The 26352-nt window shown below is 41.2% G+C and overlaps 1 protein-coding gene across 1 annotated transcript; it reads right to left on the bottom strand.

The window, feature by feature from the left end:
- Nucleotides 1-1385: 1385 nt before the first annotated feature.
- On the bottom strand, nucleotides 1386-24087 carry glrbb (glycine receptor, beta b). The gene is made up of 10 exons (XM_028416093.1): nucleotides 23800-24087; nucleotides 20074-20212; nucleotides 17658-17764; nucleotides 15807-15874; nucleotides 12328-12554; nucleotides 11483-11565; nucleotides 10952-11092; nucleotides 8970-9122; nucleotides 4552-4844; nucleotides 1386-2013 (listed from the first exon to the last, which is right to left on the bottom strand). Exons 2-10 carry the CDS (start codon nucleotides 20193-20195, stop codon nucleotides 1720-1722), a joined length of 1488 nt encoding a protein of 495 aa, XP_028271894.1. The 5' UTR covers nucleotides 20196-20212; nucleotides 23800-24087; the 3' UTR covers nucleotides 1386-1719.
- Between the last annotated feature and the right edge of the window lie 2265 nt (nucleotides 24088-26352).

Below are 26352 nucleotides of genomic sequence, written 5' to 3'. Positions count from 1 at the left end.
GGGCTTCGTTTGATACTCCCTCTCTTTGATTCCTCCTCTCTGAATGACCAGTGATGTAAAATTGTCTTGCTCATGTGTGCTTAGCATTGCTTGATGTTTTCAAAAGGGGTTTGTTGCCATTATTATTTCAATGAATAATCACTAATAAAATGTCTGGAAATCATGGTTGTTTGTGCAAAAACTGAGGCGCTTTCTCTGCATCTACCTGCATAACATGGAAGTCTGCCTCTTTTTTTCAGAAGGAAGATCTAGCATTATATCTGTTTCTCTCCAAGGAGATGATTTATCTGTTTATTACATTAGACAAATATTCATGTGACCATTAGGGGGCACTGCAATGCAAAATCTCCCTTGACATTCAGTCAGAGCTGAAATGAGTCCTCAGATCTGTCCAGATTAATTACAGATATACTGTCATTAAAGCCAAACATCCTCTTGATGTTCCCTCTGTGATTGTAGTGGCTTTCCCCTCCTCTTTCTAGTGTGTTACAGGCTCGTTTTTGCAGTGACAGACTAAATTTCTTTCCTGTGTCTGTAACCATGGCAGCCACAGAGAGGTGTTAAAAAAAGTCGTTTTCTCAATTTGAGCAAACCAAAAAGGACAAAAAAAAAATCAGAGCAATGATAATTTCCCTCTTATTTACTGGAGAGCAATTCCAGCCTGAATGGCTTCAAACCTCATTAATATGAACCTGTTGTCATGACATTAGGTCAGCATCTGTCCTGCTTCATTAAGCCAGAGACAGATCTCATATGAGGATTCTCACAATTATAGTCAGGGGTCATTTTCTAAGCAGGTTTGCATGAATAATTGATGGGCGGTTATTCAGATTATGAGAGGTTAAGGCTCAGTGGAAACAGATGTTGTATGATGTGACAGGCGCTGTATGTCAATGCCAACCAACCCGCACCAAGAAGAAGAAAAAAAAAAGATGCACAGTGTTTAATTCAAATCTTTGTGTTGACTTTTATTCACATCAAATGGTGAAAAGTCATTTATTTATTTTTGCTTGTAAATTCCACAAACACGTGGTCCCAGCTCACTGGTGACCCGTTTAAACACAGGTGAAAGTTTGTAAGGAGTGGCAGTGTCACATGACCATCTGGACAGGAACAGGAGTGTTTCATTATCCACTTATCTTCCCAAGAGCAAATCAAATCAATAAGAAAAGTGTGATAAATACTTTGTATAGATTTAAACTTCATCTTCATATACATGCATTTTTTTTAATATATAACATGCAAGGTAAATTACAATGTTACACTTTGCATCGAAGCTTAAATAAAATGTTTAAACTTGGCAGCACACTCCCACTGGGTGGGGGAGAAAAAAAAAAATCAAAAAGCTATTTACAAATGCTCTTCGATTAGATCTGTGTGTCTCCGGCTGTTCTTACTCAATCTTTGTGGAGTTTACACACTATTCATCACAACACTTGTCTTATCTGTAATCCTGTATTAGCCTCTCAGGAACCACTATCAATAATTAAAATAGTTCAATACAAGATGCTATATATATCTATTTTAGGAAAGATAAGAAAGTAGTAATAATTTAATACATAAATGACGATAGTTGCCTTTTTGTGTGAAGATAAATGGAATTATAATTTTTTTTTTACTTTCTTCTTTAGTATGAGCTTAACATTTCTTTAATGATCACTTAAAAGTCTCAACCTGAACTTGTGAGAAAGTGGAGTGGAGTTAATAAATTCAAGGTAATCACAAGTATATGGACCAGTAAATCACATTAAAGAAGAGGAAGGAAAAGGGGAAGAGGGCTCTGGAGTACAGGTCAATTCTTTTGGCAGCTGAGGGGATGACCGGTTTCGGAGGAGGAGGTTTCTTGTTCTTCGCCTGCGATTTGCTGTGAGCGGAGCCGGTGTTGATGGGTTTCCCATAGCAGTCAAAGTTTGACAGTTCAAAGTCCCTGGGGAGCGAGCCCACGATGCTGAAATCGCTGGTCCTCAAGTCTGATTTGGAAGTGCACACCTTCTTGCAGCGTGTCTCAGCCACCTGGGGTGGGTTGGTGGGTGGGGGGAGGAAAGAAGGAAGCAGATTAAACATTAAATTGTGCATCATTTTATTCCAAAACAGATTTACCCATAAGAAACATATGAGCTAAAATGAGATTAGACTAATATTCTGAAAGCACTGCTGGCAGACCCCCCCGAGGCAGAACAGCCAGACCAAAGTGGTTTAAAACTGGTCGACTGAGCAGTGCAGTGCACGGAGGATTGCATTATCCTTACAGAGATTATTCTATCCTGCAAAACAAATAACAGTGATGAAGTATACTCATTGTTTTGTCTCTCAGGCTTGCTTACTTTTACATACTTTCATTCTATACATTCTATCCTGCTTGGCCGCTGCTAACCCTACTTGTCGTTGCACAGTCCATTACTCTACATGTTCGCTTGCTGCCATCAGTGTTTTAACACCTGAGCTCCACACCCACACCCATGCACCTGCCCCTCAATCCCATATTGTTTCCCTCAGTCCACCAGCCCGGGTGAGTTCTTGGCTTCATTCCTGCTCCTTTTTTAATTTTGTTTGCCTTTGATGATTTACTCCATTTTGGATGCTGGCTTTGGAACTGGACAGAGTAAACATGGCAACAGGGCAGTATGAGTGTGCAAACTTTACTCTGTTCATTCCCTGATTCTCCTGTCTGCAAACATTGGCTGACACAAACAATGGCAGGTCAATAGGTCAAGATAATACATGCAAATTTTAAGGCTTTGATGGAACTTTCGATGAAATATACACACCTGCTCTGGATGTTATCCTCTCTGCAAACGCCTGGGAACTCTTATCACTCCTATATTTAAGACTAATAGGGACCTCCTTTACCTATCAGCTATCACCCTTGCTATCTCATTGTAGTTGCATTATCCAAACCACAACTGATAACAATCCCCTTAATCACAGGCTGCTGTGTCTAATGGTTACAGGAAGCTCCTCATCACTCATGTGAATAGAGGTAACACACCTTCTGCTTGACTGTTAGCTACAACAATGCTTTACTTTCCGTAATTATGTTGCAAAAGCACTGATAACGAACACTGAATGGGCCAATAACTTCTGGCCATATACATGTTTTTGTGTTCAGAAAGGCTTGCTACTCATTTTTAGTAATTCACTCCACACTCCCAGCAGGTAAATCTGATCTGTAGTAGTGTGTGTGTACAGACACTTGGATGCATTGATGTGCACACAGGACCACAACTGTAGCTGCTGATTAAACATTTCTTGTAACACATACACACAAGCAATCTTACTCAGGTCACACTTGGGCAGTTTGCCTTTGCTTCCTAGAGACTTAGCCTTAACGATACTCGCCACACTAACCTCAAATACGGATTCTAAAATGTGCACTTTCCAAATTAGGACACAGCTTTTGTCCCCACTTGCTGGCCATGGGCCTGCACATACTTCCCTGTGTCCACACAGAGTCTGCGCTGTCTGTTACAGTCACAGATGTCCTGGCTGTGGACTGTTTTTCCATTTACAATGTTTCTACAGCGTTGGCTTGCACACTTCCTCTGAGTACTCTACTATCACACTATGAAAGCAACATTTAAATAAGTCTGTTAAGAACAAATGGAGTCCACTGAAAGCAGACAGCACTTACAGTAAAGAGTTGTTTGATCCCAAATCTTGGACAGAATTCACACTGATAAATCAAAACTGCAGCTATTTTAAGAGATCTTTGTTGCCAAAATTAGTTTGTGCTTTACAATGTTGCCTAATATGGTTGTTCTCTCATCTTGTAACACACACGCTATCACAACCTGTGCTTACACAAAACAATCTGCAGCAGGATTTAGTTTCATCCAAAAAAAAATCCCTTTCATCGACTTCCCTGAAGGCCTGCATGGTGAGCAGGATCTAATCACACTATGGATGCTTACTCACTGAAGTCATTAGGCTCATTAAAGCTTCATTATTTTGATTTGGTTTTGACAAGAAAATCTATTAAACCTCAATGGAATAATGTAATCCTCTCAAACCAAATGTGGTTCGGACTAACATGGACTCAGAGGTAAATTAATTTCAATTAGGCATACAATTGGAAGACCCACACAACATACTGCACGCCTGATGCATGCCAGGCTTGAGCCTTGACTGAGAAGAGAGCGTGTATGTGTGTGTTAGGGTGTGTGTGTTACAGACAATTCTCATTTTTAATAACTGAATTTCCCTGTTTTGCATTTAGATTGGATCTCAGTGCTACAGACAGAGAGCTGCCAGGGGATATAGGATGTACAGTATGAATTTTAGCATCTGTGCTACAACGGTAGGTGGAGGAATCAAATGCAAGCACAGGCAAAATGGAGTCAAGTAACACCTGATGGTGCAGTTATCAGTCCATACTGGATCTGTTGGTTCTGTTTAGATTCATCCAAGTTAAAGTGTTTTCACCTTTTGTTACTGAACTTGTTCACAATATGTATGTTAAGAAAAAGAAACGCTTTACCAATCACCTGACAAAGAACCATTAAATTAAACAATGCAGACACACATTCAAATGATCAAACCAGATTCACTGACATGCAGGGTGCTAACATGGAGCGGCGTCCCTCCGGTGCCATTGACCGTGTTGTTCCTAGCAGTGGGGCTCTTTCCTGCAGCCTTCTCCTTGGATGCCATCCTGGCCTTTTCTGCCTCGATACGCTTTGGGCTGTTGAGCATCACCTGAACCATAGCGTACTCCACCAGCGAGGCGAATCCGAACAGCAGGCAAGCAATGAGCCAGATATCGATAGCCTTGACGTAGGACACTTTGGGCAGCTCGGAAGCCAAGGAGGTACACTCGGAAGACAAGGAGAGCACCGAGAGGATGCCTGAGTGGAGGGGGAGAACAAATAACCTTGTCAATCAGCAAAGTAAGAGGAAGGGTACGAGACTCCAGTGAATATAATCATGGAGTGTAACTACAGTAGAACCGCTTTTATAAATGCAGTGAGGCCTGACATTAAAAAGTCCGAACAAGTATGCCATTACATGACATGTAGCAATGTCATACTCTTTTCTGCTTTCCTGTAATAGTTTCCAATCTTTTGATGATATTGTGTCTACATGTTATTAGCAGTCATAGTACATATCAGTCATTTCTCCATGTGCAAGCTATAGAAAGGCCCAAGTCTTTTCCTAGAACCAGACTAGTTCCAGATGAGACACGCGAATACTGTGTGCTAAAGGTGTGAAAGGGCATTTTAAAGTTAGAATAACACATTATCTTCTTTCATAGTCTTGAATTTCCAAAAACATTTGATCAACCTTCTGCTAAGGTAAAATCCTGAATAGATTAACCTGCCCTTAAAAGTGAACACCCACAAAGGTGTTTCTGATAACTGCAATTAACTGTTCCTGTTATACCTGTTTTATGAGGAGGACATCTCTGAGAGCTCAGTGAGCCTCCAATGTGAGAGCCATTTTAAACAGTTCTTATCTCTGATAGCTGGCAGGATAGCAGATTAGTTTCCCCTGTTCAGCAGCAACTCTTGTAGGCAGAAATAATCACAGACACTCAGAGGAGGGCATTCAAATCTTCAATAAGGGACTTTACTTTGCTTCCTGTAATGCTACTTCAGAGGAAAAATAAACACATATAAAGGGCCGGTAGGTGTTGTCTCCGGGCCTCATTATGGTCACTGTAGGAATGGTTTGTATTGGCTTCAGGATTTCCAATGAAACTCAGGCTACCTCACTGGGGTTATTGAGAGAATGGTGGAAGCTCCCCTATTATCAATGAGCAGTGAGAAAACATGGAAGGTGGGGAAACTAAAATAGCTTTGTTTTGTCTTGTTCCCCAGTGACACACTCGGCAGCTTGTACAAAATAAACCTGGCCTTTGTCATCAGATTGGCTAACATGCAGTCTGATGTATTTCTGCAATGTTATGTGAAACCAGTTTTTACTGGTACATTTGTTCACATTGCCCACGGGACCAGAACATGCTGTGTTTCACTACAAACACACATTCCCAGACAAATTAACACATGGGTGCATATGTAGACAACATGTACAATGACAAACACACACACAGAATAGAGCAGTAAATGAGATAGGTCCCACACCTCGGTACTGACTGACCTGTACTGATCCCATTTAGAGAGAAGTCAGAGGAGGCTTCCAGGAGGAGTTGGAGTGATGATGGAATGAAAGTGGCGATAAACAACTCGAGGTAGGATGGAGAGAAAGGAGGCTGTGGGATGACTGAAGTGGATTATCTTATCCATGCAGCCCTGTATACACACAGTGAGGTGATACTTTGTGTGGGTGACACTGATATATTACAAAAGGCTTAAACCATGGAGGAAAAAATAAAGTGCAGGGAAATAGACATGAAAAATATGAATATCTATACAGCAGAGACACATATGGGTATTAAGGGGTCATGACCTCCGATTCATTGTCATTCCCATGACCTTTAAGACTTTAAATTATTGTTGAGTGTGTATTTTGGTCACATATTTGACAATAGAGGCCAAATATTGTATGTGTAGCCAAAGCTACACAAATGATGTATGCTTTGTTACACCGACAGCAGATGACATGAGCAGGAAACCATGCAGAAAAATAGCAGTAGCTTTATCACTGCAGCTAAAATGAACATCAGCCTGAATTTGCATGAAAAATCTATACATTTTGAGAGATAAATCTGCCACTGTTATCACTATAGAAGCGTAGTAATACAGATGTTCACTTTGTGCAGAATCTTAAGAAGCTGTGGTTTTCATTCACTTCTTTTACTGAAGAAATGTCATCATTGTGACCACTTTGGAGTGATTTTGCAGCCAATATTGGCCCACAGCTAAAGAATCCATCTTTGTATGAGTGTATATATATATATCTGTGGAGACTGAGTGTTTTATATTGTGACATAAGACAGATGAAATCATTCAGGGCAAAAATGCAAAAATGCAGTCATCACTTACTGTGTGATAGTTTTGCAGCCAATGGTGCCAACAAAGTGTACAAACCAAGTTTAAGACTTTTCTGGGACAGACTAATGGAAAACTAGGACTGTGTCAGCAACTAAGACAATAAAAAGGGGGGCCAGCAGACAGTTTATCTGTGATGTTTTCAGTTCACAAAAAATACACAAAATAGCCTAAGCAGCCTCGACTAATTGAGTAATCTTAGGCCCCGTTCACACTGGGGAAAAAAATGTGGCTTAAGCAGGATTTGGCCGCATCCAGATCAATCCAGATGTGTTTTTTTCCGAGTGTGAACACCTCCAATCCGGCTGAATCCAGTTTGATTTCAAGCCGGCTAGATCCACCCTCGAGAGGTGGATCTAGCAGGATTGGCTCAAATGTGGCTCAGGTGTGAACGCAAATGTGGCTAGCGAATCCGGCTAGCAACATTATTAGCCATATTACGAGGCGCCCCCTAGTGGTTTGGAGAACAGCAAACACGCTGGATGAAGCCGGATTGAGTGCGGACACAAGTGTGTGCTAGCCAGATTTGAAAATAGGTCTGAACGCATCCAGCTTAAAGGCTGTCTGGGCTCAATCCTACTCTAGCTGGACTGACTCTCTCCAGTGTGAACGGGGCCTAAGCTAGACCTCCAGGCTAGATGCATCCTGTGCTTCTCTGGTTTGGAAAAACAGCACTGCTCTCAGTGAGCTTCAGTACACCCCATCATTACTTGGGTTAATAGGGATCAGGTGTGCCTTGTTGGTTTTCTCAGCACTTTGCTGCTCACACTGAATAACAGAAACATAAGAGCCTGTGCTTGTTTTACAACAACAAGACATCACAATCTAGGAGGCATCTTTTTTTGCACACTGATGGAAAAAGGGAGCTGGTGCATCATAGAAACAATAATGTCCACAGATAAACTGCTCTATGATTTAAATAATGTGGTTCATGAACATTAACTGAGGAGCAGACAACTGTCATTAACACAGTGAAGCTTGGAGCTGGAGCAGCCCGTCACTGACTGCAGAGGGACAAACATGGCACTGACACACACATGCACACTTTCCCGTGTTACTTATTAGTTACTCCACACACATCCTTATCTAACACTCCCGCATTCAGATGGTCTTCATACATTTATACAAACACTTGAGACATGGACATTAATATCTGTTGTTCATTCACTCGCCTGCACCCACACCAGCTGTCTGACTGTCCACGCCAACTGTTTGAGTAAAGTGCTAGTGGTGCTAAGAGTGTCTACCTGTCTGAGACAACGGCCAACAATCTGCAGCTAAATAGTGCATCATAAAGTGTGCAATGTAGAAGCTAAGCAGACCAGTCCCACAGCAAAGAGGCCACATCCCCGTCAGTCTTGCATTTCTTTTCCTCTTTTAGCTCTTGGCAACATAAGCCGGTCCAATATACATGCTTTTGCTCAGTCTTGTTTCCTCAGACAAGATCCTCTTTGGCTTCTTCACTGGCTTAGCTATAACATTCACTCAGAGCATAACATGCTACATAGCTGCATCAGATCCACCTTCAGGCAGCTATAGCAATGTATGTCTGATGTACACCATAAAGCAGGGGGGGTTATCCATAGTATCACTTTAAATCTTGGTCACAGCAGTTAGTAAAATGGCTCTAATTCCCATTGGACCCACACCAGATAAGTGCTTCTTGCACCACTGTAGTGGGTCCCATCTGTCAATTACAGCTATATTCATTGATGTATCACATACAACCAAACAGTGGACACGGTACCATGCTTGATGGATAAAGTCCTTCATGTTGTCAGAGTGATAGATGATGTCATAGTGGAGATGATTATAATGTCAGTGAACCCTAAAAAACCTCCCAACCTTTATCTATAATATTGTTTCTCTGGATTTACACCTAATTACCTCAGCTGTACATGCACTTGCACTCGCCCCTGTTTTAAATGTGTAGTCATGCTTTTAGCCCTCGTTGGGAGAAATATTTACAGATTTAATATAACACAAAACATCAGATGGTGAAATTGATCAAAAAATCCATACCCAGCGGGACCCTGGCAGCACTCGCATCAGGGTTGATCCAGAAGGACAGCCAGGAGAGGACTACGATGAGCAGGGTGGGAGCGTACACACCCATCATGTAGAAGCCGACCTGACGCCTTAGAGTGAAGATGACCTCTACGCAAGTGTAGTACCCTGCATGAGGAAGGAGGCAGTGGTCAGATATCACAAAATGGCGTATTTCAGTTCAGGGATTGGCTGTGGGTGAAGCTGTGAGACCAATGTTAATGGAAGTTTAAGGATGTTGCTGTCAATGTCAGCCCATTAAGACTTATTGGGTCTTGAAACTCGGGAACATTGAGCCCCTGCATTGAAACAGAGCAGGTGAGAGAAATGGTCCTTTACTGGCTCAGTCTATTAAATGCACATTAGGCATTAAGGTAGCAGCCAGGTTAAGTCTTCAATCTGATCGGCCTGTTTTTGCCCATGTGACGTGCAGCTGTGTGCACCATTAGAAACAGAGAGAGCCAAAGAGAAGAAAGGGAAAAGGTGATCAGACACAAGGGTTTTAACATCATTTCAGCTAACCCTGTTAAAGCTGAGACCTCTGTGGGAACTCATGGTAGCACCTTGATAATGTGCCAACTGTGTAGGAGACCTAAAACTGTCACACATTTGTGTGTGTGTGTGCAGAAATGTTCTTTTTTCCTGCTTTATAGTTATTATTCTTGATATTAAAAAAACGTTTCTACTCATAAATTATATTTGTTCACCCTTAACTTCTGCTGGAAATATGGCCTTCATTAGTAACCACTATGGAATGATCATCCATAAACTTTCAGACCTTCTTCCATGAGCACCGTGTTCCTGCTCATTGAGGCTGGTCGGTTGGTCCAATGGGATGGTAGAGTGGATGGGCTGAAGTAATATTTAACTAGCCCGGGGATCTTCAGGGAGCTTTTATACCACATATAAGGGCTGCCTGTGTCGCCGTGCAGGCTCAAACCAATCGTACACAGAGGTGATCTTTGTGTCTGGCCATGTAGTCATAGCAACCAGTTAAAAGCCTGACTCACCGCCAGCAGTGTGCCTCCCAAGTGTGAGAGCACTGAGGTCATACCAGCCCTGCTGGCTGATACCGAGTTTTTCCATTTCATTGGGAAAGTCATATGTAGAACTCTACAGAACCTTTTTTGTTTTTTTATACTCTATTTATTGAAGGAATAGTTTTTAGCACTTCAATCATGTGGTAGTTTGATTCCCTTCTCTGGCACTTATACACTTATAGCCATAGCGTGCCCCCAGTGGCTGCACCGTTGATGTGCTGATGTGTGTGTGCTTGTGTGAGCAAAAGGATACATTTGAAGCAGTGTACAGCGCTATATGAGTACAGAGCACTTCTCTATTTATAATATCTCTCTTAATTCTCTTGTTTTTAGAGATTTTATGGCCATGCATTGAAAGACATAATTAAATATGGCACCTGATCATAAATTAATTACAACCACATCTCTGCTCTGTGAACCTCCTATATAACAAAATATGAAATGTTCGTAGTGCAACATTGCTTTGGTTAGTAGTTTAGATTTGCTTCACTCAATGTTGCAGGATTTAATTATTCAGTTGTAGCTTCTTAACTAAAATTTTTATTCTGATTTAACTGCAGCCAGGCAACACATCACTACACAACTACAAGATAATTCTAATTAGAACCAAAGAACCCAGACAAGTTCACAGGAACATAGTTTTGGGTTCTTAATTTAATTTAATTTAATTTAATAAGGACACTAAAGCTTTGAGCCTACCCACAACAAAATACAATTCAGACAGAATAATTAATGAAGAGATGAAAGCTAAGCCCACAGATGAGCAGCAGGGACGCTAAAGTCTTGCTTGAGTTCAAAAATACTGCTGTAAATTTCCCTCTTTCAATTGAGAGTGCAATTTAAAAGATGGTGCTTTTAAGGTTATTTTCATAGAAGACGTCGTTGTTTCATTGGCTACATGAGAGGTGCAGACGGTACCTGTTCCTGCATAGTACTTGGTGCAGTTTCCATAATCAATGTCTTCTTGTCTGATATCAAACTGTGGCAGAGCGATAGCATCCATTTGCACAGGATCTCCTGTCTGCCACATGAACTGCAGGTCATCAGTAGTGTAGCCAACTGGGGGTAAAAAGGAGCACATATACATATTAATCAATCACAGTGAAAATATACATGAAGTGTAAATGCATGAAGGCCTGCAGAAAGCTACAGAGCTCAACAGCATTAAAGTGTAGTAGTGGCTTCAAGTGGTGTTACTTAAGTCTACAGTGCTTCATAAACAAGATGCAATAACACCAGTCAGGCTCAATTAGCTGTGAGACGTTCCCGACAACCCTAAAATATGATGATTTATTCTACTTCTCTAACTGAAATATGCATCTAAGCAAAAATTTTCCGCCCCAAACAACACATTTACAAAAACCACAAATATATCCTCCCAACCCATAAATACCAACAAGTAAACATGTGCCAAAGTGCTTTTAGGTGGCGTTAATTCTGCAAACTTACAGCTTTCCAGTTGCATTTTACACCTCTGCGTGTCCATAGGGAACAATGTCAGATCCAGAGGACAGGAGAGGGTGATGGACAACCTGAAGGAGGATCGGACAAAAGTGCTTTGTTTAATGTTCTCCTTCAGTGTATATATACACACCATATGCACCCACACATAATCCTTGTTTGCATAGCACTAGTATTATCTACAGATATCGCAAGACTTAAAGCTTAAAAGTGAAGATAAACAAAATATGCTACAGTCAAAATTACAGACACATGTCACGGATTATGCCCGGAGATGACTGAAACATAACACAGCACTGTTTAGTGTAGCTGTGGCCCCGACTAGTTTACACTGAGCCTCTGTGGGAGATAATATGTTTAACTAAAAGTCAACAGTCTCATTATGTTTTGAGATTTCAGCCATGCAGCCTGTGGCCACAAATAATATCGAGAAAAACAAAAAAGAGGGAATTTTGGACATGGAAAAAAACCAACAGACTGAAAAATTATACTTAACAGTCAATGCATATTTGCAGGGGCATTACAGAAAACATGATTAATGGCTATGTGAATTAGCAGTTTCCTTTTTAGTTTTGGTTTTGAAACAACCTAGTAGTGGCATTGTGCTCATGTTAGTCATCTTTATGAATGAGGATGTTCCTGTAACCATTAATAACAAGAAACATTTTGTTTTGCTCTTTATAGCTCACACACATTGTGTAGGAAGATTATTCTTGACCTCATCACTGTAGTTCTGATTGGTCAGGACCAGGCCGATTTTGCCAAACCCCTTAAACACAACTGCAAGTTCTGGGCATACATTGCAATTAATTTTAGAAAAAATATATAATTACCTCATGCTGATCAGAACGTCTCCATTACGGAAGATGAAAAGCAGGATGTTTTCCTGCGTAACGTCATGAAAGTTGGCACTTTTCTCATTAGCGAAGAACAGATCAGGTTTCCAGAGACATTTGAACATCTTGGGATCGACAGTGAGAGAATCAGACTTGAAGTCTGGTGGCAGTTTCAGCCTGGGGTCGTTCCAGCGCTGCCGCAGGAAAATGTTGACTCTATAATCCTGTTAACAGCAGACAAGTACAAACATGGTTAATGTTGAGTAGCTGCATGTTAATGGTGCCGGACACGAGCTAACTTTATGACTGAAAGCTGTTTTCCAGCTGACAACACTGCACGACAATCCCAGAGGAGTTTTAAAGGGGCAAATAAAGCACTTTAACGCTCATACCATCCCATTTGCATCATATTATATCTTTGCTTTTAGCTTTTTCATAACTCACTCATCTTGAGGTGCAGAGAGACATTTTACAGCTGCAGCAAAAAAACATGCATGACGTCTGCTTTGAAGCAGCAGGAAACTGCACCGTCCAGGGGTCAAAGGTTATCAATACAACAACAGCAAATAGCTCATTAGAAAGCTTATTAGTGAAACGGCCACATTCCTGTTGGTGGGAAAGTATCACTGGAGGTTTAGGGACGTTTTCTTGTGGCCATGTTGATGGTGTGCCTCAAGCTGTTCTGCAGTGCAGGTGGACTATTAATGCTGAGCCTGAAGATGGATGATATGTCAAATACAGCTGCCAAAACACCATCTGTATGTGTGAAGACTTCCACATTTCCTCCTCCTCTTGTTATCCCTGCTACTATTACATTGGTATATATTTTTATTTGCAGCACAACAGCTTGTTTCAAGTTCGCCTGCATCTGTCATTGGACCGTTTGTGTTTTAAGATAAAAAAAAAAGCTAATGCAGTTAAATATATCCTCAAACAATCCACTTTCTGCCTTGGCTGTGTGACGTTCGTGCTTTTAATATACACCAATACAACATTTAAACTGAGAGAGCATCTTTATCAGCTATCATAGATTGTAATAGAGAAAAAAAAACATATAAGAGATAAGTCCACACAATAAATGTTTTGAGGAAACATATATTGATATTTCATTTTTTGGAAAGCAGGCTGCCATTTCTTTACATCCTCATTTTAAGGTTTCACTGTCCAACTAGTCCTCCAGCGACAGCATAGACAGCTTCTGCTGGCTCTTCTGTGTCTGACGGAGACACTGGCCAATTCCCACACCTTTCTAAAAACCAGACGAGGAAATATATCTTCCATCTGGCTCACTATCAAGCTGCCAGAGCGCCGTTCGATTCCAGAGAGATTTAACACAACCGCTCAAGGTAATCAACGGGTGAAACTTAAGCTGAGAAGCAGAAGGACAAAAAAAATATTTCAAACATATTTGTATGACATCAAATTAGGCAGTGTCAACCGAGGACCACGTTCATAAAGTGAAAATAGATATTTTAACTAACAGTGGACGAGTGGTGGTGTCTGGCGGAGCGAGGTGTAAATGATGAGAGGCTTTCCTGAGATCAGATACCCCACAGAGTGAAAAATTAAAAGGGAGAGGTGACCAGCTGTCTTCTCTTTTTGCTTCTCCTGGATTTACTGCAAACCTGTGTCACTTTTTTGGTGAGCACCCAGAGGGAAGAGTGAGGACAGGAGCTTCTGTTTGGCAGCTGTGCACGTGTCTCTTTGTCTTTCAGCCCTCCATGTTTCTTCATATAGCCTCTCTCCTGCTTTCTTCATACTTTATCCTTTCCAAGCCTTCTATTTTCTCCCGTTTTATTCTTCCTAACAGCTCAGTCTGCTTCATCTACGTCTACTTTTTTGTGGTTATTGCCAGTTTTGGTCCCCCACCCCCTCTCTCTAATAACGTGTCCATCTTTCTCACAGTCTGTCACCATCTTCCTGCTTACTGTCCTGTTTTCTACCTCAGTGCTTCCTGTTATCCTCTCTCAACTTTTTCCTGATTTTTCCTTCTCTTTTTTCCTTTTCTTCCACAATCTATGTATCTCACTTCTATACTTTAATTGTAGGGTTTCCCCTCAATCATCACTCTAATTAATCTTGATGTGAAGCCCAACTTCAGATCCAAAACGGCACTATATGCATGAAATAGACTCAGAGTGGACACTGAACTATGACTACATTTGGACAAGTTCAATGAGGAAAACAGTAGGTCCTGCTAAACCCATCATCAGCATATGTCTCAGGATGGTTATATATAGCGTATATTAACTTTAAGTGTCAGCTAAAACTACAGTAAAAACATTTTGATGTTTTTATCAGATTTGGTTTGATGAACCATCTTGTTTTAAAAACCGTGTTCAGGCTGCCAGCTTAAATTGGATTTTTGGCCTACATGTACACGACCCAGATTGTATCCACGTGGATTGTAGAAAGTCTGAACAGCAATCCAAACCACATTCGCTGGTGGTTTGGAAATGAGATCCCACTCTGACTTCTCTAGATGCCTGACACTGTGCATTCTTTTTAAAGTGTCTTTGATGAAAACAGACTGACAGAAATTCAGAACAGCAGTCTACAGATAGACAACGAAATAAATTATCTGCTGCCACTTTGCAGGTGGAGGCAAACCTATCAGAACAAAAGAAAACAATTTAAAGCTGCATCACCAGCAGAGCTGTAATAACTGACATTTTCGCTGTTACCATAGCAACCCACAGAGATGGGCTGATGATGAAGTCTGGACACACAGATTTAATCTGATCTCTTGCAAAACAGTGCAGACAAGATCTGATTTTGAGCAATAAATGTGATTTGCCTGCAGTTGGAACATACTTTAACCTTAAATGTCCCACAAGTGCAACATATTAAGTGTAGCTGTAGCATGATATGACTGCATTGCTATCCTTGTAGGCTCAATGAAGGACCTTGAACATTATCATGTCATCTAAGGCCTGTTGACATGACAAAATGTGCCTGAAGTGCCATGTTACAAACAATTTTAGGGTGACAATATTTGAAAGTTATGTTAATATAAGGTAAATAAAAGGGAAATCTGAATCAAATCAAACTGTGGAATCTGAATCTGCTCTCCATTGATTACATGTGAGATTAAATCACTGTGTATTTATTACCTGCCTTCCTGGTGAACACTGCCTTTAAACCAGCCTTTTTTAGAAAGAGGAAAGTTCCCCTTATTGTTTTCTAAGTGAACAAGAGTCGACCTGACTTTGCCCTTAAGTTTAATCGAGTTATTGGTATTCAAACTGCAATTCTTTATCAGCACTTAAGCCATCAGATAAATGAGGCATGAAAAAACTCCAGTCTTCATAATGATTCACTGCTAAATGTGTTGATGCTGTCTAAAAAACCCACACTCTCCCTAAAAGGCCTGAAAAAGCGTTTTTTTTTTTTTTTTCCCAGGCCTGATCCACTGATTCTGATTGGCAGAGGTATTGATTATCAATACAGTCAGGCTTCAGTGGGTGAATTCTTACCATGGTCGTTTCTTGGATGGAGCCAAAGCTGTTGATGAAAATGTTCACTCTGTCCTCCACAGGAATGCCTGGTTAGAGGGAAAAAGGAAAGAAGAGATGGTAGAACTGCGTCCACAGCTTAGCTGCAGTGGGACTGAGATACCACTGTGCTTGTAGCTTACAGTTAATGTTGTGTAAAATCCTTTACATGTTTTTGTACACCACTCCGTACCTGGTGATTAACATGATTATCTTTCCGATCAGGATTTGTCAACATTCTCAAGAGCATGCCATGCCTTTAGTGAAGCTAATGCTATAAACATTTATACTGGCATCTCTCTCTGCTGAGCCCTTTGCATAAACTAATATAATCCTTGATGAATGCAGACTGCTCGCCCTGCTTTGAATAAATTATGCCTTTCGAGGTGTTTACTGGAGGCTCCTGAGTTTCACTGGATACACTCTCCCATGCAATTCACCAAATTAATGCATATAATGTTGAGGTGGGATTGAGTATACATCGTCTTTGCATTAATACAGACCAAACAAACAAATTAAAATTCAAGAAACATGTTGCCGTTACCTTAAAAATTCTCTACATGGTTTCTAAAAGCGCCTCATCACTTCACAGGCACAGGAAACGTGATGCACAGGGCACAGTTTAGATGTTAATTTGGGAGATTATGACATGGATGTTAATGGACGGGGAGCTTTCAGCCCACCCTGAAATCAAGAGCAGATGTTTGGCTGCCGGACACGGGCAGTCAGGGAGGGAGCTGAGCCTGCTCACATCAAAGTCCCAGATACAGCTCCTGCTGCCAAAAGTGGCAGTGGATGGAAACTATCTAAGGTTCCACCTGAAGACTGGTAAGACCATCAGTCAGACGCAGAGGCCACCAGTCACCTCTTTGTTATTTTTATGGCTGTTTCTGTGAGACTGAAGTGGGGTACTCCCTTCGGTGCAATATGTACACTACACCATAAACACTGAGGGTGGATACTTGGTGGGCAGAAAGATGGACTAAGGGTTCATCTGTGTCCTAGTTCCTGCAGGGGACAGTTATTGAGCTTTACAGGCAGCCTTTAGATGCATTTGTACATACCCTCTGTATCTGTGAGGGAAAGTTTGTCATCAGAGGCTCAGCATGAGACCTACATAGTGCTGTGGATGCTTATTTTATATGCTTGTATGGACTTTGAAGTTGTATAAAAGTCAAATTTTGGCATTAACTTATTTTGCCATCAGTAATCAAGTTGATATTTCACACTATGGGCATCAATGGGCATCAATGGGTTTAGGGTGGACAAACATCACTAAAAAGTGTCAGCATATGTATTTTTATGTAGCATGTAATGTAATGTAAGCTCATTGCTGTGAATCTCTACTGTATTTATTATTTAAGATCATTATTAGCGGTGAAGATCAGTATGTTCGATATCGTTGTTAAATTTAGTAGCTACCACTAAAACCTTAAGTGTCTCTGGCTTCCAGCCCAGCAACAGCTGATCAGAGATCCCATCCCGGTTATTTATATCTTGATAAAAGCTTACCTTAGTGCAATTTTAATGTTAAAAGGATTTGATGCTGGTGTTAAACTACATATTTCATCTGACACTGTGTCAATCTGTCCGTGTTCAGGGCGCCGTAAGAAGCCAACCAGAGAACATCATGCAAAACAGACACTGCCTTTTTTGATAAATGCCTTCACATCTGCAGAAAGCAGCAGACTTGTTGCAGCATGACATTCTAAGGGAGAAATCCCAAAGTGTGTATTCATCATACCCTTATTTCTTTAATTAGCATGACAGCGCTGCAGCTACAATATAAATGTGAAAAGAGACAGAAGCAGATATAAAGGGCAAGACACTCGCCTTTGAAGTTGGGTCTTATTCTGGGATCATAGCTGATCAGTAACCTGTTCAAGATGTTACTGGTTGAATTTGCAGGGACTCGGGCCAGATCCTCAGATGACAGCTGTCTGCAAACAAAGAAGACGGAGAGCAAAACGTTAGGCACATTAGCAGGTCAAATTCCTGGCAGATGAACAGTTGCACAGATGCACAGTGAACCCCCGCTCTGCTTTGATTAAACTATAACCTGAGAGAGCTACCAGTTTGGGATTAAATTGGCTTTTTGAATTTGGACCACCCAGGCATTGTTAAAGAGAGAGAGGCAATGTTTAGAAATGAAATGAGCAGCTGCTACATTGAGATGTTTCCAGATCATGACTGTGGAAGTTGACACCATCCTGAGGTATAAGAATCTGGCCAAATAAGAGACAAAAAGGAGTTTGAAATCTTTTTTGGAAATTAAAAGATACAGCCTGAGTTAGTATGTAATCCATCCTGTATGTGGTAACAAGTTTAAATAACCTGTCAAGACAAACAAAAATGTATTGTCACATTTATTCAAACTTTCCCCAGAAGAAAAAACATCTGTCTACTGAAAATTACCACCATAACATAAAGTGGTTACTTTCAAAGGCAATCAGCTCAAACCTCATTTGTTGTCTGAGCTTGACTAATAAGGAAACAATGGGACAGAGGGAGGTGAAAGGGGAGAACGGGAACTGGCAGGAGAGAAAAAAGAGAAACAGAAATCCTCCTCTTGGGTGGCAGTGAATTCTCCTGCCAAAGAATTTCCCCTCCTCAAAGCACTTTACATATTATTATGTAAACCTTATCATGCACTGAGGATGAGTTGAAGTGCTCCGCAGGAATGCTACGCACCGTGTATATGTTCTGCGGTTCCCCTGATCAAAGTGAAATGCACAATTCCCACACACTAAACCCCCTTTTTTTCCCACTCTTTTAACAGACCTTTCTGACAAACTGGAACCAAGTGGTTTCCTTGATCCACAAAGGCATCTGCAGCATTAAACACGAAATATGTCATACTGCATACACTTGCCAATACTGGGACTACATCAAACAGTTTATCCCTCATTTCGTACACTTTCATTGTGGAACCCATTTGTTACCATTTAAGGAAGCAGAGGGTGAAGCTCCACTCTACACGGAGATAATGGACTATCCAAAGGCATGTCAGGTCGCTCTGTTACGAAACATGCACCGTATTTACTTTATTCAGTTTTACCACAGCCTGGTAATGTAACTCTTTTGTTTTATACCTGGCATTTTACAGGCATTCTAGGCTGTGACTTTGTCATGCTTTGGGTTTGGCATTGATCTCTGGAAAGTCCAGTAAATCTGGTGTGCGATATACTAAATGGCCGGTGAGAGTAGAGATTGATGGATAAAGAGGATTAAAGTAAGATCCTACAGTTATACAAAGGTCATGCATTCATTTAATGCATAACACTTAAACATAAACTCAATTTTATTTTTAAGTTTATTAGCCGTGAGGTACTAAAGTTGATGTCTTGCCTGTGTTTCTTGCCAAAAAGGCCATCTGATGGCAAGATAAAGTGTTGGTACCTCAAACTGGCGACCTACTGGAGGTACAACATCAATTCAAAAAAAGTGAACTGTCCCTGGATGGAGTTGGAGGTCCAGTGCAGTGAGGAATAGCTGCATTTGCAGACTGACTGTATCACAGTGTCAACACAAAGCCTCTTCCAGGTCGCAAATGTGCCTTTAATCTGTACAGCTCATAAAAAGTCATACAACTCATAACAAATAAACTTATCACTAGAGTTTAAAAGTGTTTTTTTTTTTTAGTGGAGGGGACTGCCTCGGTTATGCAGCCAGCCCCCAGAGGCCGCAGGAGGAACTGCAGTTTTCAACACTTGAAATTCTCTACCCCCTTGAAGTGCCGCTTAGACCCAACATATCCCAGGATTCATTGAGCCCTGGTAACAGTTGGATCATTTTTCTGCGCACACCGCAAACAAGAGTGATAGCAGAAGAGTAAACCTCTAAAAGTTATTATCCTGCAGGTTGCTATAGGTGACAGGAGCAGCACAAGGATAAACAGGATCTTTTCATCTGACAAGAGCTGCCCATTGGTTCAAATTGGAACGTCTGCGAAGGCTACGCGTCCAGTCTAAGAAGGATGCAGCTTTATAAAGGGCATTCCTTTGAAGGATTCCGCCACTGACTTTGCAGGCCTGTGTGCGTGTACATTTTACACGCACACATCACGCCTGTGATGGTGGTAAATCTGCAGCCCAGTTCACGGTGGTCAAGATAAAAGGATTTTGCTGATCTTTTCCTAAGCAGTTATTGATATCCAGACCTAACTAAATTTAGCTAAAGCGGAAAAAGAACCCTATTCTTATGGGTAATGGTCTTGTGTAGGGTTAATAGCTCCATGCTCAATACTTACGATGGACAGTAAACCTGCTTTCCCTTCTTCTTTCCTTTCTTTGTTCCTTTTTCTTTGGCAGATCCTCCTTCAACACAAAGCGAGAGGAGCAGGAGAACGATGGCGATCTTCTTCATGCCCATTCTGTCGTGAGTTAAGCCTTCGGGAGAAAAAACACAATAGTTTAAACACAAAGAAGAGTCCCTAATACTTTAGCTTAAAAGTGTTTAATTTAACAAAGCAGTCCATTTCCATCACATTCAGCACATTGAAGTATTCATCTGTACAGCGGCTACTTTGCCTTTGGTGCAAAAGCTTCAGAAGCACTCTACTCGTCACGTCTACTCTGTTAACTTTGCCCTGTACATTCATGACATGATGCATTCCCGTTCACTCTGGATGCATGTCACATACAGTCTGAAATATAAAATTAATCAACCTGACAAGGTTTAATAAAGTAGAGCAAGTTCAAGCATAAATTCAATCATTGCAGTAATGCACCTGAATAACGATGGTCAGTCAGGACTCGTCAGCTGAATGTGACCTTTAAAGCGTGGCTGAAATATATATTACTTGAAATACCTTCCACTTCAGTCCAGAGCCTGCAGCGTGAGGCCTGAAAAGACTGCATGGACTTGGATTATTCATCATAACATGTGTTCTGATTTATGCAACCTGTAGTGTTATTTTTCAATCCTTTCTCAAACCACAATAGCAAAATGTTGCTAGTTAATTTGCTCCTGTGTGACTGTACGTACACAAATGCACACTTATATGCACAGACTGTGCATTTTTGCATTTCTTGATAGGGGCCATTAATCAGCTAGCAAACACAGTACCTGTATGATTCATTCCCTATCCAGGTAAAGCGGTGCCCTTTCATTGCATAGGGACACTGAGACCAACAGCAAAGCCAGCAGTGTCACCCCCTCACACACCCTGCCAGCAAGTCCGTATATTAACTCAGGCAGTTTATTGTCTAGACAGACTCTCTCTCTCTCTCTCTCTCTCTTTCACTCTCTCAGTGCCTTGTCCCAGCAAGGCTACCCCTCGTCTGCACATTGATCATCATCTTCTCCAGCAGAAATCCTTTCCATAGCTCAGTTAAGCGCCTTTTGTCTTCATGCAAACACCTTGCCCTGCCCGAACTAAGTCAACATTGCTTAATCGATTTGGAAAGTTCCTGAAAAAAATGGAAAGTTGGGTGTTGTTTTGTCGGCCAACACACAGCAAACGCCAGCACACACACACATATCCGATGGCAACAGCTGGAGCGGTGTCAAATGTTTGACTTGGCAACCCGGCCACAGTTCTTAGAAACCATTTCTTATGTGACCCACATTTTAACTATACTGTCCTATACTGCATTCCTCTGGATGACAACTCCCATGTTCAAAAAAACGCCTCTACAGTCATTCTGCCAAGGAAGACATGAGGTAAAAACAGAGAATACATTTATAAAACTTATACTAACTATATTTTAAAGCACATCCCGGCACTTTAAAATGCTTTAAAACACTCATTAATACATTTATTGTAGCTGCAGTTTGTTTAGTTTCTGATGGAAATGCAGCCAGAGAATACAAAAATAAGGTTGTACACTAATACAAATAATTCCTGATTATATCTTGTTATCATCTTTTTAGGTGTTTGTTTAAGTGTAGCCAGGAAAATGTAATATAAGGGTGATAATTCAGTCCAGCTGGATAACAACACATGATTATGGTAATGCTTTTCAGCCAGATCTCTGTTGTGTAGGGTGAGACATGTCATCTGTGGAACAGCCAGCTGAAGGACCTGAGGGCAGCAGCTAGTGTGGATATTTTTAAAAGCACACTCAAGACCTACCTTTATCTCGGCTTTTAGCTCTGTAAAGCACTTTCTATAAACGGCGCTATATAAATAAAGTTTGATTTGATTTGTTGGAATGGTAGGTGTATGGCAGCGTCAGAATCAAAAATAAAAAATAAAACGAGCAAGGCCTGGCAACAAGCAACAGCACAAACCAAAACATGAACTCAAAACACAGCTGAGACTTTTGGTGAAAAACAAGGGAAAGACGAGGGATAACACAACACATGCAAGGTAACAAGCATGGTATCAAGGTAGCGAGGGTACAAACATAGCTACAAACACAACACCTGACAAGAACAAAGGGGAGCACAGGACTTAAGTAGACACAGACAACAAGACACAGGTGAACACAATCCAGACGGAGCAGGTGTCACAAAAAGCGGGAAACACAGGGGAAGTAAAACACCGGGAATACACAAGGAAGACAGGACTTTCAAAGTAAAACAGGAAACAAGACTAGGCCAAAAAATACTGAACACACAGCTAAAAACCAAAATACAGATCATGACAGACCTTTACCTAACCACTGACCCCGTTTGTTAACACCGACCTTAACCAGTTGTTTTTAATGCAATGTTTAACTGGACAAAGCGTAAAATCCCAATTAGGGACATTACTCAGCCCTAAGGGTAACTAATGCTGTGACAGCTAAAAGTAACATCAGATTATCATAGAAGATAATGGACTGACTCACTGTGTCATGCACTTTGAAGGCCAAAAAACATGGAAGAAGAACAGGCTAGTGCAACCAAAGGGCATCAAACCCACTTAGAAGCCTCTGAGTAATCATAGTTATTGAGGGATGTGATATTAACATCATATATTAGTCCCAACATTGACTGAAAAGACAGAGTGTCGGATAATGGGGCTGATCCACAGGCCTGGTGTGTTTACTTCCACTCTAACGCAGCATGCCACAGCAACAACATGGGGCCAAAGAGTCAGGTGTAAGGTGGGAATTCAGGCTAAATAAATGGGTTTGATACCAACACCAGGTATCAGCCATGAATAAATAGATTAAATCTGTGCATCCCGACATTCAGTCGCAAAGGCAAATATTCTCACGACAAATAAAATGTATCTTTATTTATTTTCTGATCACTTCAGGGCCCATCGTTAAGGTGGGAAAATTAAATTTGTGATTTAAAAAAATGTTTATCAACAACAACAACAACAAGTCATGATGAACAGAACAGAGTACAGACTTCAGCTCAGACCCATAACTCGACCTTGGTACTGTCATGAGTCAACTATGTGCCACCACAGAAGAACATTGCCCTGGCTGTGTTTTACTGTTGGCAATGTTAAAACTGCAAAGGCTTTGTCATACAGCGGCTGACAGTGACTCAAGCAGCCTGGGGTCAACATGTAGTCCAAAGCTGCAGACCATAAACGCACCATCCCATACCAACAATATTTAAGAATATGTGTCATTATTGTTATTGTTTTTAAGCTATTATGATAGAAGACTTAGTGAAGACATCTGATTCCAAATAGCATTGCACAGTGGAGTAGTTGCCATCTTTATGCATTAACCCAGAGAGAAAGGCCTGTTGTGATGAGCTCAACAAATTACTAATATGCTACCAATGCAAAACAAATAAGCAGACTACCGGAGCTCTCACAACCTGTGGCTGCCCGTCGCGTTGGGTTTCTTTCTAACAACAAAAAAGTAAGTAACAGAGGCTGACACTCGCCCAGAGCCTGAGCATCAGAGGAGGAGCAGAGGGGCTGGGGTGAGATCCACACAGCGAACAGCGACCACCATGTCGAGAGGGGGGGGATGCCAATACATATGAATGCGAGCGTGCCATTTTTACGCCACGGGAGCGCACGTTATAAACACATAAATAACACGAACATTAAAAAAAAAGAAACACGCCACGCACTCACCGTTTGGCTTTGTCACCTGTCAGTTCTTCAGAAACCTGGATCCAATAAAGCTGACTGAGCAAGTAGTCGTTAACAGAGCCTTCCAGACCAGCCGCTGTCTTTCTTTTCCATGCTGCTCTCCGCTCTCTACGCTGAAGCAATTTGTTGAATGGGATTCTGGAAAAAAGTTACATCTCGGCAAATTGCCATTTTTTTCCCGTCTCCCGCCTTGTTGTTATTTTTGAATCAGTGTGTGTGTATATATATATAAATGTGTGTGTGTGTGTGAAAGCTGCCCTTTCGCCTCCGCTCGGGATGCCCAAGATGGAGGCTTGCGTGTAGACTACCTGTCATGCAACATGCGCAGTAGCGGCTGCACAGAGCTGGAGAGCATCACTCCCATCAGCACCACGGACAGCCGCTCCCCGCCTCCAACATCCACGGCGGCTGCTAAACGCTGACGTGACGGCGGGAGGGGGGGATGAGTGCTCTCATTCACGTGATGGGAGCAAACGCCTCACTATTTATGGCAGTGTCTGTGTGGTATTTAGCGGCAGATGGACGCGAACAGAGAGCGCTGTGCGGACCATAAAGCAGCGAATTATGGATGCAGTGGAGTTCACGCTCAGCCGCCATCGCTTCTGGTGGTTTTGTTTTGAATTATGTTGTGTCTTATATATATATGACTGTCTGCGTGATTTAAGAAAAATATAGAGATAAACGACTCATTAGCTGAAATTAAACATATAATTGTAATTATAGTTGTGAAAATGACACATTTAAGTAGAAAAAAGGAAATGTTATCATCTACTTCTGGGCATCAGACTGTTTCTGAACTGCTGCTTAAGTTCAATAAGTTATTTTTAGCTGTTGGCTCTGTGCTGCCATTCTGTCTCCTGAAGCACATATGGGAGTAGTAACAGAATGTGAGGAGTTTTTATTATTGTGATTTTATTATTTTATAAACATCTTCATGTCCAAATGAGTGACTAGAGGAATGGATGAATGACATAATAATTGTGGACTGTGATAAATGTTTTGGCAGATCTCCAAACGGTTGTAAACTTACTTACATTACTTGATATGTGCTTTGGTTTTTATATTCAGTCTAAACGCACACTGTGTATAGAGTCATTTTATGGATCATAGGATTTTTTTATGTGGCATATGATTGATGTTCCTCTGGTACAGTGCTGAGGTTTCTTTTGGTGCTGAGTGTCGTCTCAGTGTTTCATGCGTTAGGCGAATGCACAGCTACAATGTTCCTGGCTCATTTGCTATTCTAGCCCTGTGACAGACTGGTGACCCGTCCAGGGTGTCACCCATTGACAGCAGGGATAGGCTTGATACCCCCCAACCCCAACCCTGTGACCCTGTACAGGATGAATGCTTTACATTTTAGAAAATGTACTCTTCTCCTGCATCATGTCCAGAAGCTGTGAAGCATATGAATCCTGCTTTATTGAGGTCAAGCGACGATGTTATCGTCATGGTCAAAATGGCAAACACTGAGCTGCTTCCAAGTCTTAAAAAGGGCCGTCTGACTTTTTGCCTCAGCTCCACGACCCAAAATAGCCAACGTATAGGTAACATTAAGGACTCTTGGTCCATATATGCAGAGTATTCCTCATGCACCTCTATGGGTGATAAGACCTTCAGACGCAGTCCATTTCCTCAGACAGTGCTGTGACAGAAGGAGGACAAAGGATGGCTTCAGACATTTTGTATAATTACTTAAAGAGTTGAACCATATTTGTATGTAACATAGACTGTATGTAAAGATGGATGGCTTTACCGCTCCCCTAAAATGAGGCCAAACCATGTGGATTGCCCCCTGGTGGCTGCCTGCAGTATATGTCATAAACCCCACCTCTAGTGGATGAGACATGTTTTAATCACCCTGATCTGTGTTCAAGTGATATTTTTTTTTATTTATCTGTTTTTAATATTGGCTAAAAAGGAGGAACTAACGTCACAGTCAGAGTAAACCTGCTCGGAATGGGTGGATGATGGCAGCTTCACCTCTTGACCTCTACTGTGCAGACTCTGGCTTATTTTCTAACATGGTAATACCCATTAGCAAGACCTTGTGGCCTCACTTTTGTACAATGGGTGGAAGTAAAATGGCATCATCCATCTTTATATACAGTCTATTATACCTTAGTCCAAAAACATATTAGTCACCTCTTGTTAGTACAAAGCTTAGCAAAGCAAATATTGAATTTGCACATTGTGTACTGTGGGACACTAAATTAGTTATTTAACTCTTTAATAACGAATGACAAAAAGAATTGATGAACTGGCTGATGATTGAAAGGACTTCTCATGTGTTACAGAAAGAATTCCCTGAACAGATTTATTTTTATGAACCACAGCATGCGTCTGGATTTAGTTGTGGCTCAAACTTTTCTACACAAAAAGAAAAAAAAAACTTTTTCTAAACATCCCCAAACTGTTTGTGTCTTTGCTCATTTATTTAGTGAGTTTTGGTTGAAACACAGTAACAATAAGTCAACAGGAAGCCTGATCCCTTCTGTACTTTTTCAGTGAAAATAAAATCCATGGCAGAGCAGG

This window comes from Parambassis ranga, chromosome 10 (assembly GCF_900634625.1).
Source record: "Parambassis ranga chromosome 10, fParRan2.1, whole genome shotgun sequence".
Classification (NCBI taxonomy): Eukaryota; Metazoa; Chordata; class Actinopteri; family Ambassidae; genus Parambassis; species Parambassis ranga.
This window is presented reverse-complemented; position numbering and strand designations above follow the sequence as displayed.